The sequence below is a fragment of the Aquila chrysaetos genome, chromosome 4 (genome assembly GCF_900496995.4).
Source record: "Aquila chrysaetos chrysaetos chromosome 4, bAquChr1.4, whole genome shotgun sequence".
NCBI lineage: Eukaryota > Metazoa > Chordata > Aves > Accipitriformes > Accipitridae > Aquila > Aquila chrysaetos.
In genome coordinates, this window is record NC_044007.1 from 41498564 (window position 1) to 41516741 (window position 18178).

General features: G+C 40.5%; 1 protein-coding gene across 7 annotated transcripts in view; it reads left to right on the forward strand.

The window, feature by feature from the left end:
* Positions 1-18178, forward strand: part of TOX (thymocyte selection associated high mobility group box) — a 227978-nt gene that overhangs the window by 106767 nt on the left and 103033 nt on the right. For 6 of the 7 annotated variants that reach the window (XM_030012688.2, XM_030012685.2, XM_030012684.2 and 3 more), the window contains exon 2: positions 12234-12299. In XM_030012688.2, coding sequence (XP_029868548.1) covers positions 12249-12299 — 51 coding nt within the window. In that variant the 5' untranslated portion in view covers positions 12234-12248. Of the gene's footprint in view, positions 1-8493; positions 8515-12233; positions 12300-18178 lie in introns of those variants that run through there. The other variant, XM_030012689.2, reaches the window with a different exon arrangement.

Genomic DNA, 18178 nt, shown 5'->3' on the forward strand with positions numbered 1-18178 from the left:
TGTCATAGATTGTATTATCTGCCCTAATTATCTGGCAACTTTACATGCTACTGTATAGGTCAGGAGAAGCTTTCAGAGGTTTCATTTATTAAGGGCTGGGAAAAAAGAAACCATTTTCTAAGTAAAGTGTGCAGGGAGGAAGAGGCTGATGCATACCCACAATCTGGATGAACCCTGGGAATAGAGAACCTGTTCAGATTTGTCCACAGCTGGCTAGAGCACTATATTCATTTTGGACAGCACATGAAATGGTGAAAAGGACATCAGTAAAAGGAAGCGCTCAAGTGGTTACAAATGAAGAAATGTTTGGGAAAAAGCATGTTGTCAGAGAAGATTAAAGGAATTTAAAATAGACTTCCTGAAGAAGAGGACAGAGTACCTGTCTTTAAGTATGTTCATGAGTGTTATTAAAAGGTAGGAGTCATTAGTCTCAGCAGACTGGAAGGATAGAAAAAGGTCTTAAGATAAAAGTAAAATTGCTGAAGAGTTTGAACCAAAAGAGGAAAATGCATGGAAACACCATTGCTGGATGTATATCCAAGGCAGGACTTGACAATAAGCTTTTGCAGATGCTGTGTGAAACCTATTCTGCTATTATTCAGGGGATGGATTTGCCTGTCCAGGGAGCTTCCTCCCAGTGCTAACATGACTGCCTCATGCTGATATGCATGGCCTCTTGGAAAGACAACAGCCCTGGTGCTGATAATGCCAGCTTTGAGTAACTTTTGCTATCATCTGATTTGCTGTGAGGAATGTACAACAGTAATAGATGCAGAGTGTATTGATGGGAAAAGCAGCAGCCAGCGCTGAGGGTAGCACTCTTTCTTCAAGTGGGAGTCTTTAGACCATCTTTAAAGGGTTTTGGTAAGACAGTGGCAGGTTGTCATGGTTTAAGCCCAGCTGGTAACAAAGCACCGCGAAGCTGCTTGCTCACTCCTCCCCCCTGGCCCTGGTGGGATGAGGAGAAAATATAAAGAAAAGCTCATGGGTCGAGACAAGGACTGGGAGGGATCACTCACCACTTAGGGTCATGGGCAAAACAGACTCGACTTGGGGAAGAAACAAAATCAATTTAATTTACTACCAATCAAATGAAAACAAGGATAATGAGAAGTAAAACCATACCTTAGAACACCTTCCCCCCACCTCTCCTTCCTTCCCTGCTCAACACCACTCCCAGTTTTCTCTACCTAACTCCCCCCCCCCCGCCCCCCAGCAGCGCAGGGGGACTGGGAATGGGTGCTGTGGTCAGTTCATCACACGTTGTCTCTGCCGCTCCTTCCTCCTCAGGGGCAGGACTCCTCACACTCTTCCCCTGCTCCAGCATGGGGTCCCTCCCACAGGAGACAGTCCCTCATGAACTTCTCTGGCATGGGTCCTTCCCATGGGCTGCAGTCCTTCACGAACTGCTCTAGCCTGGGTCCTTTCCGCGGTCCGATCTTCAGTCACAGACGGCTCCAGCGCGGGCTTTCCCATGGAGTCACGGCCATCTTTGTGGGCATCCCCCTGCTCCAGCGTGGGCTCCTCCATGGGCTGCAGGTGGGCATCTGCTCCCCCGCTCCCCTCCATGGGCTGGGGGGGGACAGCCTGCCGTCTCACCACGGGCTGCAGGGGCATCCCCTCCTCCTCCGCTTCTCCTCCCCCTCCTTCTGCACTGACCTCGGTGTCTGCAGAGGGGTTCCTCTCACATTCCAATCCCACTACTCACTGCAGGTTCCCCTTCTTAAATACGTTATTCCAGAGGCACTACCACTATCACTGATGGGCTCGGCCTTGGCCAGAGGCAGGTCCGACTTGGAGCTGGGGAAGCTTCTAGCAGCTTCTCACAGGAGCCACCCCTGCAACCCCTCCCCTGCTACCAAAAATCCCACCACACAAACCCAAAACACAGGTACAACTGTAACTTTATATTTTAGCTCTTTACCTTCAAAACTAAGAAAAAATTGAAATATATTTGCACAGACTTGTCTTTTTTTCTGTTAAGAGAAAATATATCAAATGTATAAAGGAAACACTGTTGCAGACTCTTCAACAAAAAAAGCTCTTAGGAGTGCCACTTGACAAAATAGAAACAAAAGATGAAAACAGTCATGTAATAATTTAGTCATAAAATGAACTATAATCTTGAAGGTCAAATTTTATTTTAATAGGTGTAGAGAGAACACTTAGAATTTTTGCAAACTGATAAATGATTTGATTACATGAAGGACACATCCTCACTGAAATCAATAAGAAAAAACAAGTAAAACAACTTTTCCTTTTCTGCTTTTCAGTAATATTTTGAACATTTCTAACCACATCTACTCTTAAATGACCTATTTTGGGATAGAATACTGCAAACTTCTCTACATTGCTCTATCAGTGTATTTCAGCTTGACCTGTAGACCATCCTAGTAAAGGAATAAATCAAGCTACAAGCCTTGTCAAGCTTTTGAATCTTTGTTGCAACTGTAAACGTAAAAACTCGTATTGCTTCAAATTCCTCTTTTGAACATGCATGGGGCTCCAGCTTCTTCTTTGATGCAGGCAGAGAAATAAACTTATGTGACGTTCTTCATGAAAATAATCCTGTTGAAATTAATGGAGCTCCTCATATACCAGAGTAACTGTGGATGGAAGTAGGATTGTCCATATGGCTGCCATGGTAGCTGTTTTGGTAAACTATGATTGTGTATCAGCCCTACAACACTCTTGTCATTTAACAGATGTCTGTGTTTTGCTAAATCCTTGCAATTAGTCATTTTTGTTATCACTCTCTCCAGGTCTGAATTAGTTGTACCTAATGAGATCCCATCAGACTGTGCTAAATAGTTTGGTTTACCAGAAATTTAAGCTGATTTTGTCCTATTTGAGTTTGGCAGATACTTCAATATTTTATGCCTGTTCCTGTAAATTTCTGAGCTCTTGAGTCCTATCTCATCACATACTTGAATGGGTGCTTGATTTTAAACACTCTCACAGTGTCATCCCCTTCAACAGGATAATTTTAATGCATGTTATGCATGTGCTCAATGACCTGCTGCATCGGTCTGGAGTGTTTAAGTTCTTAGGTGATCAAGCCTTTCAATAACTTTTTAAAATTGGATTTCTAAGTATGCCATGGATTTCCAAGTATGCCATGGGGTTTTTTTTTCCTTAGTCTTTTAAACACGAGGCATAGCAGTATTCAGGCAAGATTTTCTAGTTACCTGGCAATTGTTACCTTTAGTTTACTTCTCAAGACCCTCTGTCATAAGATTTTCAGAATAGTAGTGGAATTTTGCTTGTGCTCTTGTTGTTAATGTTCTGGCCCGTTTTATTTCTAAGATTCTGCTGTGTAGAAGCAGACGTACATTCCCACAGGAACTATATATACCCCATTCACTCTATAAATAACATAGTGGGTCAAATTCTGTCCATGGGTCCCTGCACACAGCTCCTGCTGTAGTCATGCAAGGGAATGGTTTTGTCCTAGTTGTGCAAAACTCATTCACTAAGGTCCATGGAGCCTCTCTTCTGCCATACTGCAACACAGGGGACTCTGCGCATGGATATACAAAAAATGCTTTTTAGTCCTCTGTCTGCTGTGTGTAGATCCTTTTTATTAAGGTTTCCTGGATTTTATTAGATAATCTACCATTTGAAATGGTGAGACAGAGATGAATATTGACAAAAATGACTCTGAAACTAAAAGAAGGGCCCTATCGCCTCACCATTTTACCTGTTCCAGTTCCTGTCCAAATGACAATGGCACAATTCCCTTCACCTTCCGTGATGCAGGATCAGACCTTGTCATGAAACTGGCCAGGTGTGTTTGTTTGGGTTGGAAAATATTACAAGCCTACCAGATTAAACAAATTTCCTCAGCTACTGTGGGCAGAAAAAGAAAGGTCTAATCTTAGTTGTTCAAACCTTTCCACCTTATCACCCAATTTTCCCAGTGGGTGGCTACATCTATAATTTAGTGTGGATTGAGTAAAATAGTAACAAAAGCACTTGCCACTTTGATCTCGGTATGTTTATTTAATGAGTATTCAATATGCAAGAGATAGTTTAGCATAGGAGTCCAGACTACAGTGTGTTGGTTTGGGTTTATTTTCTTTTATTTTATTTTATTTAACACCCAAGGTTAAAAGGAGCAGGAACCCAGCTGAGAGAGTTCAGAGTTCATCCCTGCATGTTCACTGTCTTCCATTTAAATGTACACAAAGGACTAATACAGTACCCGCTCTCCCCTGGGCTGTCTTTGATACACTCTGCTGTGCCTGGACTCTGCCACTCCTCCTATCAGTCTGATCCTACTTCTATTAGCCTGCTGTGCTCAGCACTGTAACCTCATTCAGCTAGCACTCTGCATGCAGGCTAACAACTTCAAGGCTCTGTCAGGCATTGACACATGCAGGCTCCAAGCGGGAAGCTAAACACCCCCCTTCACCTCCTCTCCAGTTCCACATTAACCTCTATTAAGTGCAGGAAAAACACAAATGCTGTAGTGCCATCATTCAGGTTTTAACTACCAGTGTATATTTAGATATTCAGCCAGCTTGCCACCCTTGAGAAAGTACTCAGCAGACCCTCTGGTTCCTCCCCTTTCTCGCAACGAGAGCGGTAAATAGTGAGTTAGCTTGGGAAACGCAGTGGTAGAAGGTCTGGGTTGGATATTTATGGCACAGGCATAAAAATCTGAGAGAAAACTTTGACAGCACTGCCTATACTTTTTGAGGCAATAGTATGTGTTATAAATGGAAAATGAGATCAAAATGGCCTCATTCTAGGAGAGTCGAGCAGGGTATTTTCAAAACACATCCCCTTTGAAAGCCAGGCTGTAGAAAAGAGACAGTGCAGTGCTAGTCTGCAAGCCCTATCGTGCTTTGATCCAAGCACTGAATGTATCAAAGTCCATTGGGTGCTGTGGGCAGAGAGACTTTTGTCGCTCTTTCTGGCTCTTTCTAAGTACAGGATATGTCTGACAGCATATCCTTGCGAAGCAGCACCCTCGCTTCCCGCTCTGGGGCTTGCTGCCAGCGCTGAACCACCTTGTGGCTCACTCCCACTCTCTGGGGAGCCGTCGAGACCGGGGCAGATTCCTTCCCAACTCCAATGTGCCTAGCCCACACATCACTATACTTGGATTAATTAAACACATCATACCCCATATTCCCGGTTTAGACTTTTTGGGCAACATGTAAGAAAATGAAAGCACAGGAGACATAAAGGATTTTCCTAATACTTTACTCCTGAAAATGAGTTACAGAATTAAAATTAATAACAGTAATAATCTTGAGACACACCATCTCCTCTGTAATGCTTGGCACATCAAACTTTCTGTGACCTGGAGGGTTCTTAGTGTTCCAGGTGGGACAGGACTTCTCTGCGTCCTGCCAGTCTGCAGTAATCACCTTCCTTTGGCCATACAGGGACATTCAGCTCTGCAGAGAAATTTGACTTCTTTTTGCCATGGTGCTCCATTCAGGCATTCTCACCCAATCTCATAGTCTTCCAGTACTCTACTCTTTTGAAAAACAATCCTGGTAGGAGAGAGGGAAGACAGCAGGACAGAGACAATCGAAGTCGATAGTACGAGATTGTTTTTTGACAATTTTCCTGTTATAGTCCTTCAGTGAGGTGTCAAACCCCTTTCCCAGGAAGGACGCCTGTCTGGAATGCATTACTATAACCTGTCTTGGGGAAATTTAAACATGTGTTCAGTACAGCATACAAAATGGAGTTCAGGAGACAAAATGGAGTTTCAATTTAATACAGACATACCACTCTGCCAACCTGTGTCAAGAAAGGGATTTTCCATTGTGTAATAATGTTTACAGGGCATCTCTGTTTTTATCTTCAGTGATTGCTGTAACAAGATCAACTGTTTCTTTAGCATAGCCATTTGATGATTTATGTTGTATGCCGTCATTATTTTAGTCTCATTTCAGCAGCTTTGAGTAAAATAAAATATCACTCTGTTTGTCATCGAGCAACCTGAGACAGTGTCCACTCTTGGCATTTGGTTTAAAATAAACAAAATTACCTAGTTTTAAAGCTTTTTCAGGATTAGCAGCTTTTAGATAATGTAAGTTACAAATGATATCTATAAGCTGTAAGCACTAAAATCACTAAATCACTAGAAATAAATTATCTTTTTACACAATGTTATTGCAACATTTTCTTAAAATGGAACACAATGAATTGTGTTGGGGTGCCATCAGAGCAAGGTAAACTATGGTTAAAAAGTATAGTTAAAGTTCAAATTTAAATCTAGCTTCCAGTTCCAATCTAAGATGGGAGAAATTTGTATTTAGATTATGTGATTAATAACACAGGCTTTGAAGATCTGTAACATCCTTTGAAGAAATCGGGATGTCGAGTCCAAGTGGCTTTACCCAGAAGCTGAACTTATTAAATACAGCAACTTTCACCAATTTGATCATCTCTCCCCTTGCTGCTTCTCCTTTAATCTCTACATTTCAGGATATCACTGTCGAGATACATTTGTGGACAAAACAGTGTCTGAAGTTGCTCCCCCTCCACACCCCAGCCCCAAGCTTGTTTTGGCATCAAAAGCCATATGGGCTAGTATTCATCATGCTTCCCTGCCTGCACTGCCGTTGGACAGGATGTAGTACTATCGTACTGTGCTGTACTTCAGCATGAACTAGAAGCCCAAAGATCCGTGTGCTTGATTTGTTTTCTTTTAGCTAATATAACTATGCCTGCAGAACTTAGGGCACATATATATGCATACAAAGAGAAAGCAAATACAGAATTCCCTCAGAAGTTGAAAACTGTGAATGAAAAAGGAACAAACCAAACCCTCACCTCTTTCAACAACAGCAAAGAAGTGTGAGGTAGCAAGGAAACAAGATAAAGAGAGTGGTGAAAATTCATTCTCCCTGTAATCCAGATAGCACAGGTGACCCTGGCAATGAAGACAGAGTGACTTGGAATAGAAGAAGGTAGCCTGTGGGGAGGGGAGGACACAAAAGTTAGGCTGGAAGGCTCTGTTGAACCTGTGCATCCCTGTGGCAGTTTTCATCTGAAGCTAATGCAGGTATGTCTCTGCATTTATAATCACTGTCTATGTACATACAGTTAGCAGTATATAAAAGCGTTTTGTTTCCATTTACCCTCTTTGGCTTTCAACCCCTTCTAGTTTTTTCTGCCCTCTTGCCCCTTCCTTTTTGTCTTCCAAATTTTTCTGTGTATGTAGGCTATAAGAAAGATTCTTTAAGTTGGTGTCACCATGAGAAATTTTGTTCTCTGTTTTTGTGCAACCTGATTATAACATGTTTGTGACAGAGTCCACATAGGGTGTTTTCATTTAAAGAAGCACATAAAGAATGAATAAAAAAATACCATTCCTGCAAACTTTGCTACTTCATAATCATTATTATAAATGCTGGCAGAGTTGGCTGCAACCTAAGTGGGAAGATGAAAACAGGCTTCCTGGCTGTGACTGCATCATATGACTCTGATATGACGCCATGCTAATGGGAGACAAGAGCCAGCTTTGAATCCCTTGGTAAATCCATGCCTGATAAAACAGCCTTACCAGTCCGGACATTTGCCGAAGTCTGTCACAGCTCTTGCATCAGTAACAGTCAGCCGGTGTTCATGTAATTATGTTCCTACCTTATATGAGTAAATTGCATTTAATAACAGCACTTGGGTATTTTGTGCATGTTGGTTGCTGAACATTATAACTTGTCTTACAAAAGGTTAGTCTAAGTAAGATTCTAACTGGCCATGCTGTAGTGTTGCCTGTATGTTTTATTTATAATAATCATTTAAATAAAGAATATGATGCAACTCTGAATATATATTAAAAACAGCTCCCAGTTATATATCTTTTCATATTACAATGCAGTCATATTCTTAGTTTGCTCTCACCCAAACTTCTCATGCAGTTACACTTTAATATGAAAAGAAATGTTGTCAAGAGTAGTTATTATCACACATCAGAATATTGTATTAGCATTCACTTTTAATAGATTAAAATGAAAGATTTTGAAATCTGCCCTTAGTGATACTGAAGGATCTTGGAGACACATTGGGAAAGCTTTAGATGAAATGTCATATGATATATATACATCATACATAGGTTCATAAAAGACAGTTCATTTAACTGCCTGCCTTTGTGTTTTGTCTGTTCTGTTTGGATGAATCATCCACAGGTTAAGTGATGCTTGTGCAGTTTCTTTGCTTGAAATCAAGCACAGTAAGTGGCAGGGAAGTTTAGGGAATACAAGGTTCTTGTAGACCGGGGGATGATAAGTAAAATAAGACCATTTTGGAGGCACGGAATATAACCTGGAAGAAAAATCTGGTGGTTGGTGTCATCTTTGGGTTGTATCTGCTGATCTTTTGACTCACTGTCTGATCCAGATAGGTTGCTTGAACTGCTGTTTCATGAATCACCTCACTTGTAAAGCTGAATTCAGGGTGGATGTAGTATGAGTTAAGCTGTCCTGGAGGAGAGCTGTTGAGAGATGCCGTGCTGCAGAGCCTGCATGTTACAAAGCAGTGTATAAAAAGGTGAAATGATTCAATATTCATTTATGGGGTTTAGGGGCTTGTTTTGGAAGCTTCTGAAACGCGTGGGAAAAAACAAGAGTAGAACCTTCCAGTTGATCAAATCATTGGCATTTTTTTCTCAGTTTATTGTTTTGATGTGGGATGGTCACATTTGGGCAAGATACAATGATGTGCTGCATCAGTGTCTCTGAACTTCTTGTTATTGAAGGCTTGTGTACCCTTTTTTTGGCTGGGGTGGGATGTATAAGTCATCTGTATTCCACCCTTCTTTGGTAGTTGGGAAAGACGATGATGAATAAACAACTCAGCATTGAAGTAAACATTCTGTTTTATTTTGGTATACAAAAATCATAATTTCACTCTTTTATAAACATTTTAGTAAACATTGAGAACGTGAAGGAGGCATCGCCTGAGAATACCTGCTGTAGGAAGTGCATGTGTATATGCTTTGTCATTTGAGTTTACAGGTGGTTTTCAGTCTCACATCTGAAGTCTTAGGAGCTGCCAAGAAGCCATGCACCATGCTGTACTAGACTGAGGGCAGATAATAATTTATACAGCTGTAAATGTAGTACAAATACTAACATGACAACAGTGTTAGTGTCAGCTAATACATTACAGTCTGCATCCTGCAAATATAAACACTGCAAAAATACACATTGCATCAAATCTTATTGAACTCTACAACCTATTACACAACATCTTCCACACACTTCTAACAAGCAGATGCTAAATATTGCAGTGACTAAACTCCATGTTTCAATATTGAAGAGATTAAGTAATAAATCAAACAGCTGCTAGGTATTTTTAGATGTTAACGGGTCACTCAGATTTTACAGACATTATGCATCAATATATTTTTCTGAGAACTTACACTAACAAATTAATCCAAAATGTTGCAGAAGGTCATTTCTCATTTAAGGCCACGTCAAAAGGGCAGGAAGTTTAACTTTAGGTATACTTTTGGGTTTTGGTTTTGTAGATACATGCTCACACTAAGCCCACAGACCATGGTAGAACAAAAGCATTTCACAGCTAACTAGAGGGCCACAAGCAATGAACAGCAAAGGCTGAGACCCAAGATCCTATCAATGCTGGAGGCACCACTAGCAGCAAGGCACTGATCAGGTAGGCAGATGATCCAAGAACAACACACAGAATGATGAAAATTTCCAGGATGCATGGAAAAATACCTTAGGGAGATTTTTCTGTGAATGCAGATTTGGTGATTGTGAACTTAGGAGCAAGGACAGATGACCAAACATCCAAAAGAGGGAGTTATCTAAAAGACTAGTATACTTCATGAAGATTCTTAAATCACAGGCTCAGGCATTATGGAAGGCAAAATAAATTGAAATAACGCTTGACTTTTTCTAGCCAGTATGCAGAAAGGGAAAGAAATTTCTTCATATTCATTGCAGCTAAACACATGCAACATAGTATTTGAATTATAACAATGTTTGCAACGTAGTGCAGCAAACATATGAAGACAATGAGGGAAATTCAAAATAGGAGACTTAAGGAATCATGGTTTCCAGGGCAAATAGGACTACCATAACCAGACGGTGTAACTATCTTGTCTGTAGGATTTCTTATAAATATGATATGGAATGCATCTTTTCTGAAAAAGATATCTAACTTCATTTTAAAATGTGTAAGAAATGATGAGTTTGCTGTTGACATAATGCTTAATTATCTTCTAAAGTAGGAACTTGTATCTTATTTCAGGACTGAATTTCTATAACTCCCATTTCTCAACACTAGATCTCATTATACCACTGTCAGGAAGGCTGACATCTTGCTATCAGATATCTTTCCAGGGTGTAAGTACCAATCACAGTGATCAAGGCACCTTTCAGCCTTTCGTCTGACAAGCTGAATAAGTTGAGTTCCTGTAGGCCTTGCACTGGGGCGCTTGGTTTCCAACTGCAGGCTGTGAAATCTCTCTTCAGAATTTCACCTGTCCATCTGAGCAGAAGAAACAATGCATTTTTTCCGGTGTGCAAACAATCCAGATGCTAAAAAATTTTCTCCAACACTCTACTTTGAATGCTAATAAATAAGAACATTCTTGAATGAGAAAGCTGAAAGAAATGGCAAGAGTAAACAAGAAACAATAAAGGAACAACCATCGATCCCTATTTTTATGATCTAATCCAACTATCTCTATTCCATCAAACTTTGGAAATACTCTATTCCCTATGGCAGATCTGTGCCTGTGGCATAATCTGTTCCCTCCCATGAAACTAGGACTTCTGACAGATAGGCTGTGACTATCTATTAAATAGGTCTGGCCAGGAAGGGCAGACCTTCAACTGCTGTGCCAGGAGCTGGCACTTGTTCATTTCTACTGCTGCTGTTACAAGCCTTGTAGCCTCTGGCAGAGAAGGAGGATGAACAGCTGGAAGCCAAAACCTTTTCAGCCACCTCAGCAAAAATTGGTAGAGCTCTCTGCCAAAGCCACAGTTTGACTTGCCGCCCTGTTCTAGTTGAGTATAATGCACCTTGCAGATAGGATATCCTGAGAAGCCTAGCACGAATCAAGCAATGTCCATGGACTATTTCACTGACACCTTCTGTAGGAGCAGAGCAAGCTCAGTAGTGGGGACTTTTTAAAAAAGCCGCCACATCATCAGAAATAATGGCTCATGTCCAAAATATGTCACTCTAAGCATTCACAGAAGGGGTCAGGTGAAAGTTATTTCAAACAGACCTCATAACAGCTGGAAATTTGTGGTTGATGACTGGGGCTGGGGATTCCTGCTGTTGTTCATTTCTACTTGAAAGGTTTGGAAAGATTTTCCCTACCTCCTGAGCAGACACTGGGGCTATAGTTGCCCTGTTGGCACTGCCACTTGAGTGGCATGACGAGTTCTATGGGGACATTTTCCAGATTACATAAGAAATCAGTAGTTTTATACTTCTTTGAGTTGGTACAGGATGAGGCTTCAGTCCTGACAGTTTTTCTCCATCTAGACCTTCAGATTTTAATCAACTCCTTTCTATCACGTTTCTGTTACTTCTTAACTGCAGCTGAGGGGAGAAAAGAACAACAACAAAAAAGCTTTGTATACATTTCCAGGAATGGTATTTGTCATTTATGGAAGGGTATTTTTGCAATTCTGATTATGAATGTTTACTTTATTCACACATCGAGCAAACTATCCTCTTACACCATATGGTCAGGAGGTATACTGTTTCATACATTCAGATGTCTGAAAGCTGTCTGGAAATGTATTTCCTACTTTCTGATATGGGAACATTTCAATAGGAGGGGGTTTAATTTGTTTTGAAATTTCAACTCTTGTTCTGCTCAGAAGCTAAAGTTGGAATCCATTAAGATGCATTTTAGTGCAGTTTCTATTCTCATCTTCCTTTTCTCAGTAACTGTGCAATTCACTTAGTACTTCATTACAACCAACAGCAATATGTATACATGGTGCACAAAATGAGCCATTTTGTTTTAAAACAGATTGCAGATGAAAGGAAACCATTCATTTCTTGCTTGCTAGCTGTAATTACTAGAGCGCTAATTACTCCAAATCACTGACATCCAGGGTCAATAAGGATGACAACAGGAACATCAAAGACAAGATGCACACATGCAATTACAAGTCTCTAAAACCAGGCTGTAATATTATTTTATGGCTACCGTTTTTTTCAGTCAATGCTGAAAAATATTCAAGTTTGCTGAATGTTTACTATTATTTCCTTTGCAGTTTGACGGTGAGAACATGTATATGAGTATGACAGAGCCGAGCCAGGACTATGTGCCAGCCAGCCAGGTGGGTTAATTAATCTTCTCTGCCTTGTTTCAAATTGTAATTAAACAAATTCAAAGAGTTGCATTGCAAATGAGTGGCACTATCAGTAACTGCTGCAATCAGGAATAATCATAATTTATAAACAAAGCATTTAAGCCTTGTTTCCAGTTAATGAGATAGAGCTGATAAAACACCAGAGTTGGCGTTTGTTGAAAGATACTACCTTGTTTCCTCTCCAGAATGCAAGCAGCTGTTTTGCCAGCATGATCTTTCCTAAACAGTTGTTTTACCTTCAGGAAATAAAGTCTTTACAGGTGCAGGTTATTTGTTTATCTGACTGCAGACAAGTTAATCATTATAAGCTACACATGTCACAAATAGCTTTAATTATCACTCGTAGGCCAGTTGTAGTTGAAGAATTGCAGCTTTAACAGTAATTGTATGGCTGAGGAATGTTACCAATGTTGCACAATTAGCAGTGGGGTTAAGGCAATGCCTTGGTCTTCTGTAGCTTGCTGCCCAAAAGGACTAATGTGATGTGGATTCTTTACAGGTATTTTTGAGTCCTTTCCCTTTTGGGGAGCCCTACACACTAAATTCTGATATCAGGTGTATATTTAAAGGTCTTCCAACTTTCCACTTGAACCCTAAAATACTATAGATTTCTAAGAATGAAAGTTTTTAATTACTTCCTAAAAAGCAAAAATAGTTTTGAAATTTTTGGTTTGTCTACCTGTAGCTACATCTATATTTAGGGGAGAAATTTTCATTTACTTCACATGTTTTGGTCAGTTTAATTCCACGTTAGTAAGTGATGGTGATAGTGATGCAGGTCAGTTAAATTGTGTCAGAAATTGCCCTGAATAATCGGACTTGTGGTCTAGGTCATGCAATATCTCAGGCTCAGCAGTGGCTAGTCTGATATACCTCTTTCTGACAGGACTAGTAGGATTACGTGAAGAGCTCTCATTAAGTGGGAAGTAAGTTTGCATGCATAGTAAATGTGTGTAGATGAGCAGGATGTAATTTAGGAATCAGCAGCTTTGGAAAATGACAGTACATTCAAAGCTAAATGTCTTCATGAAGTAGGGTTCTTCAGGTACACAGGTTCATTTGAGGGCAGGGAAGCAGGAGGCTGTGTGAGATGAGCTACATTGTTCAATCAAAAAGACCGTCTTTAAAACGTTCCACCATGTTGCTTCCCAGCCTTCTGTTGAAGTTATTCTGAAATACCTTTAGAGACCAACTGTACTTTGCGTTTAGGATTTGTGTGTGATTGAACTTATTCAGCTAGGAACCCTCCAAGATCCAGAGGTAGTTTAGAATAGAACTGTTTGATTAAAAAATGAAAAATTATATTATTAATTTTTCTCTAACCATTAATCCAAAAACTGTACTGACAAGTTTTAGTATTACTATTAGATTAAAGCAGCCTAGTATCATCTCATTTATGCCTTAAGGGTTTTGAAGTGCAAGGGCTAATTGAATTTGTTTGAAACAGTAGAAATACAAACTCTGTGAATGATTGCTGTTATAAGGCAGCTGCTACCTTTCAGAGAATCATTATGTCTGTCTTAAATAGTTTTGAATAAAGAATTGCAAATCTATATTATACATCAGAATTATTTTTCTTCTGTTGATATTTTTGTGCTGTGTATGCATGTAGTTTAAATAATTTAAATGGCATATTGAAAAATTAAAAGTATAAGTTTTAATCTTTTATGCGGTTTCTACATGTGCTAACAAGGCCCAGATCCTCGGAGATATTTATGCATCTAACACTCACTGATTTCAGTGGAAGTAAGGTGCTTAAAGTACCTTTAAAGATCCAGGCCTAGATATTTTAAGTGCAAACGATGTTGTCTTCAAGGAAAAAGTCTATCAAATGAAACATTTCCAAATTCAAAGATGACAGAAAACCCTGAATGCTTACTAAGGACTGGAACCAAGAAAGACTTAAAATCTCTTACAGACTTAAAATCTCGGTATGGCAAAGCCGAGCTCTTGGGTGTCTGGCTCCCAGGTGGAGTTCAAAACCCAGAGGCAGGTGTCAAAACTTTCTGTCCTTTGCTGGGGGATCCATGTGGCAAGAGGTAGCTCAACTGCCAGGCACGGTATTTTGAGTTACTACCAAATGCACACCAGTCAAACAGCTTCCTGTGCCTGTTTGAGAGAAGCCGTCACCCTTGGGCTGTCGCACCCTCCTTTCCCTTACTGTGATTCTCTCCTGGTGCTTACAACATTGCAGTGGTTTTTTAAGTGAATATATGTGAAAGCCTGTAATAATAGTGATATTTTTTTAAAAAAGGAGACAAAAAAACACACAGTAGGAACAGGAAGCCGGGGTATGTTAGAAACCTGCCCCCCTCTTGTTTCGGCAAGAACCTGGGACTGCAAGAGAAGCTTTCCCAAACCTGCTCCTGACATAAGATAGCTGCTAGTCATTCCTCGAAGGAACTAAGCAGCTCTCCATGACAGTATTGGCAAGGTCTTCACCCACTGTAATGGGGCACCATTCCTATCTCAGGCATAAACATTTGGTGGTCAGCCAAAATTGGTGAACTGACTACCATTTCAACATCCAATCTGCTTGTTAAAACTGGAAAGAATATGATATTCACTACTCTGAAAACAAAGCATGCAAGACTGCGTAGCTTACTGGGGAGGGAGAGGAAGAGGAAAGGATGTGACTGTATTTTCTGGTCCCTGTTTTCAGGACTGTTTGTTCATTTTCCTCTCACTGTTACTGGATGTAAAACAAATAATCCCATAAAAAGAGATGAGAAAGTGTTCTCTCCCAGGTGAAAGCCTAGTCACTTCATCCATAGAGTTTTGTCCTGTGTCCATTTTGCATCTTTCTCATGAGCCTTAGAGTTGCATGACCTCAGTGAGAAGAGTGCAGGCTCCTTCCCACCCTCAAAAACTTGGCTGTTCCCTTGCAAGATCAGAGATAAGGGTTTGAATCCTGTCAGAATGAGGAGTGAATTCATTTCTCCACTTTCCTTGATGGATGCACATCTGCTGTTAACTAAAATACGAATCTCACATGTTAGGAGATGCGCGGTCCTATCAGAAACTTTTATTCAAGCTCTAATCATGCTGACTGAGTCAGATGCGAGCATCGTTTTCTAATTTCAGAGTCTGACACAGCTTATTTGGGAGGTAGGTTGGCAGACTGAGTCATGGTATGCAACACCAAAGACCGAGGGATTTCCACTAGACTGTCTTCAGGATTATGTGACTATAGAGGCAGGGTTTTGGGGATCCTGATGCACACTGACATGATTTTCAGTTCTTTCTGTTTACTGCAAAGTGTTCATATCCAGAAAAACATACCCTTGTATTATTTTGAGGGGTTTAATCAATTTATCCCCTTTAGGCTAACATAAATAAAAGCTCAGCCATTGGACAGAAAAAATATAGTTTTGTTTCTTTTGCTATATAACATCAAACATCTGCATAGCTTGGTAATCCAAGACAAGTTGCCTCGCAGCATCCCTCAACAATTATCATTTCTGTTCAATTTTCAAATCAGTACATGCTTTGGGACTTATAGACTAAGTTGCTAAGTAGCAACATATGGCTCACTACTGTTCCTGTGATGTTGCTGCAAGCAAATAGCATAATTCTATACTTGAAATGATTTTTACAGAAAGCCAGTGCTGGAACTGAGCCAGAAGTGGAAGTATACAGTAAAAATTAATGATATTCTTTTAAACTGTCCCAAAAGGCTGTTTGGCAATGTTGTCTCTGTGTACATTTTATATATACATGTAAGTACTGTATTTTTGGTTATGATATATGTAGTACAGGTCTCTGCACTGCAGGCATGTCTTAAATGAGTTATGCCAGCCATATTAAGAAACATACATAGTAAAACTACATGACATTTTCACTACTAATTGTACTTCGATCTGAAAATATTTATCATTTTAAAATAAAACTATGCCAACTGCTCGGCATTTCAAATTCACACAAATATATTGTTTTCTCCCCACACTTATAATTGGAATCTCAGAGATGAATTGTACTTCATGTAATTCCTCCTCCTGTAATTTGTGGGCCATGCATAGCACAGTATAAAATTATATTGTTTATTTTACATTTCTTCATACTCACAATACAGAATGTAATTCAGGACTCTCTTGCAGAAAGCCTTGGCACTTTTGTAGCCTTCCTAAGGCCTGATAAATGTTAAGGTTAATGAATCCAGCTGCCAAATACCCTGCACGATCCAAAGGGAAGAGAGGAGAATTGGCCTGGAGCTGATGGTTTGGGGCAGTACCTCCATTGCCCCAGTGGGAAGAAAAGAGATACCCGAGGCAGAGGAAGGAACACTGTTTGCACAGAGTTGGTATTTTCCTCCCTCCCAGAGCTATGCCAGGGAGATCTGTATAAGATATGTATGCATGCTCTTTGATACAATGGGCACTGTGGGTATCAAAACTGTTTTGTCCTGTACAGCTCCAGGGTAAAATAGGATAGAATGACAGCCAACAGAGAGATTTTTCATGTTAATAAAAAACTAAAGGGTTTCTCTGGCTTTTGTTGCCATATGCACATGGTCCTAGGTATATCCCTAACTTCTTTTTACATGTTTATACCTTAATGCTTAGGGTGTTAATGGGATAGCTATTACTTATGTGAAGTAGGGATGGATAAATGCTACATAATAGCTGCCCTCTCTTGCTCTGTATTGGTCCTTCCCTGGAGGTAGACTAGAATTTCAGGATACTGTATCCCATTCCTGCCAGAAGATATGGCTCTTCTTTATTGCTGCTCTTCTAAAGCCACAGTCAGCAGAGCAAGGCAGGAGTTGGCTGCCTTGGAAAGGATTCAGGAAAGGCAGCATTCTTAGATGGAGAATCACTAAGTGGTCCAGTGTAGTCCCATGGGTACGTACTACCCTGAAGTCCAGGGCAATCCTGCTCAAAAGCTGGAAGGCTTTTGCTCATTAGTTGAAAGGCTGCTCTACAGTGAGAGGGGCAATGCCACCTGGTCAGTCAGCTCACTGGCTGTAGTTCAGGGCTGTTTTGGACCATATTCCACCTCCCTCTTCCTGGTCCACTATCTTTTAATTTCAAAAATAGATTATCAACAAAAAGGCGTCCACTTCTCACTCCTTCGTTTCTCTGAAGTAGGCTATAGATGCCACTTTCCACTCCAAAAATGGGATGTAGGTTTAAATGGCCTCAGGGAAAGAAAAACACTAGGCAGGTCTTTCAGATCCTGGATGAGTGGTTAAAGGTAGATGTAATTTTACCTACCTTTCCCTTTTGTATAGAACATAATCTTTTAATGTGCCTTAGCATCAGGCACAGAGTCTGGAAAGAATTGAGTCCCTGATAAAAATACATCAACAGTTGCATTAATAAGGCTATGTATATGTTTATAGATAGATGTATATAGAATCACAGAATGGTTTGAGTTGGAGGGCGTCTTTGAAGATCATCTAATCCAATCCCCTGCCATGGGCAGGGACATCTTTCACTAAATTAGGTTGCTCGAAGCCCCATCCAACCTGACCTTGAACACTTCTGATGATGGGGCACCCACAACTTCTCTGGGCGACCTGCTCCAGTGTCTCACCACCCTCATCATAGAAAATTTCATCCTTATCTCCAATCTAAATCTACCCTCTTTCAGCTTAAAACCATTGCCCCTTGTCCTGTCACTCTAGGCCTTGGTAAAAAGTCTTTCTCCATCTCTCTTATAAGCCCCCTTTATATATTGAAAGGTTGCAGTAAGGTCTCCCCAGGGCCTTCTCTTCTCCAGGCTGAACAACGGCAACGCTGCCAGCCTTTCTTCACAGGGGAGGTGTTCCAGTCCTCTGATCATTTTTGTGGCCCTCCTCTGGACCCACTCTAACAGGTCCATGTCTGTCTTGTGCTGGGGACCCC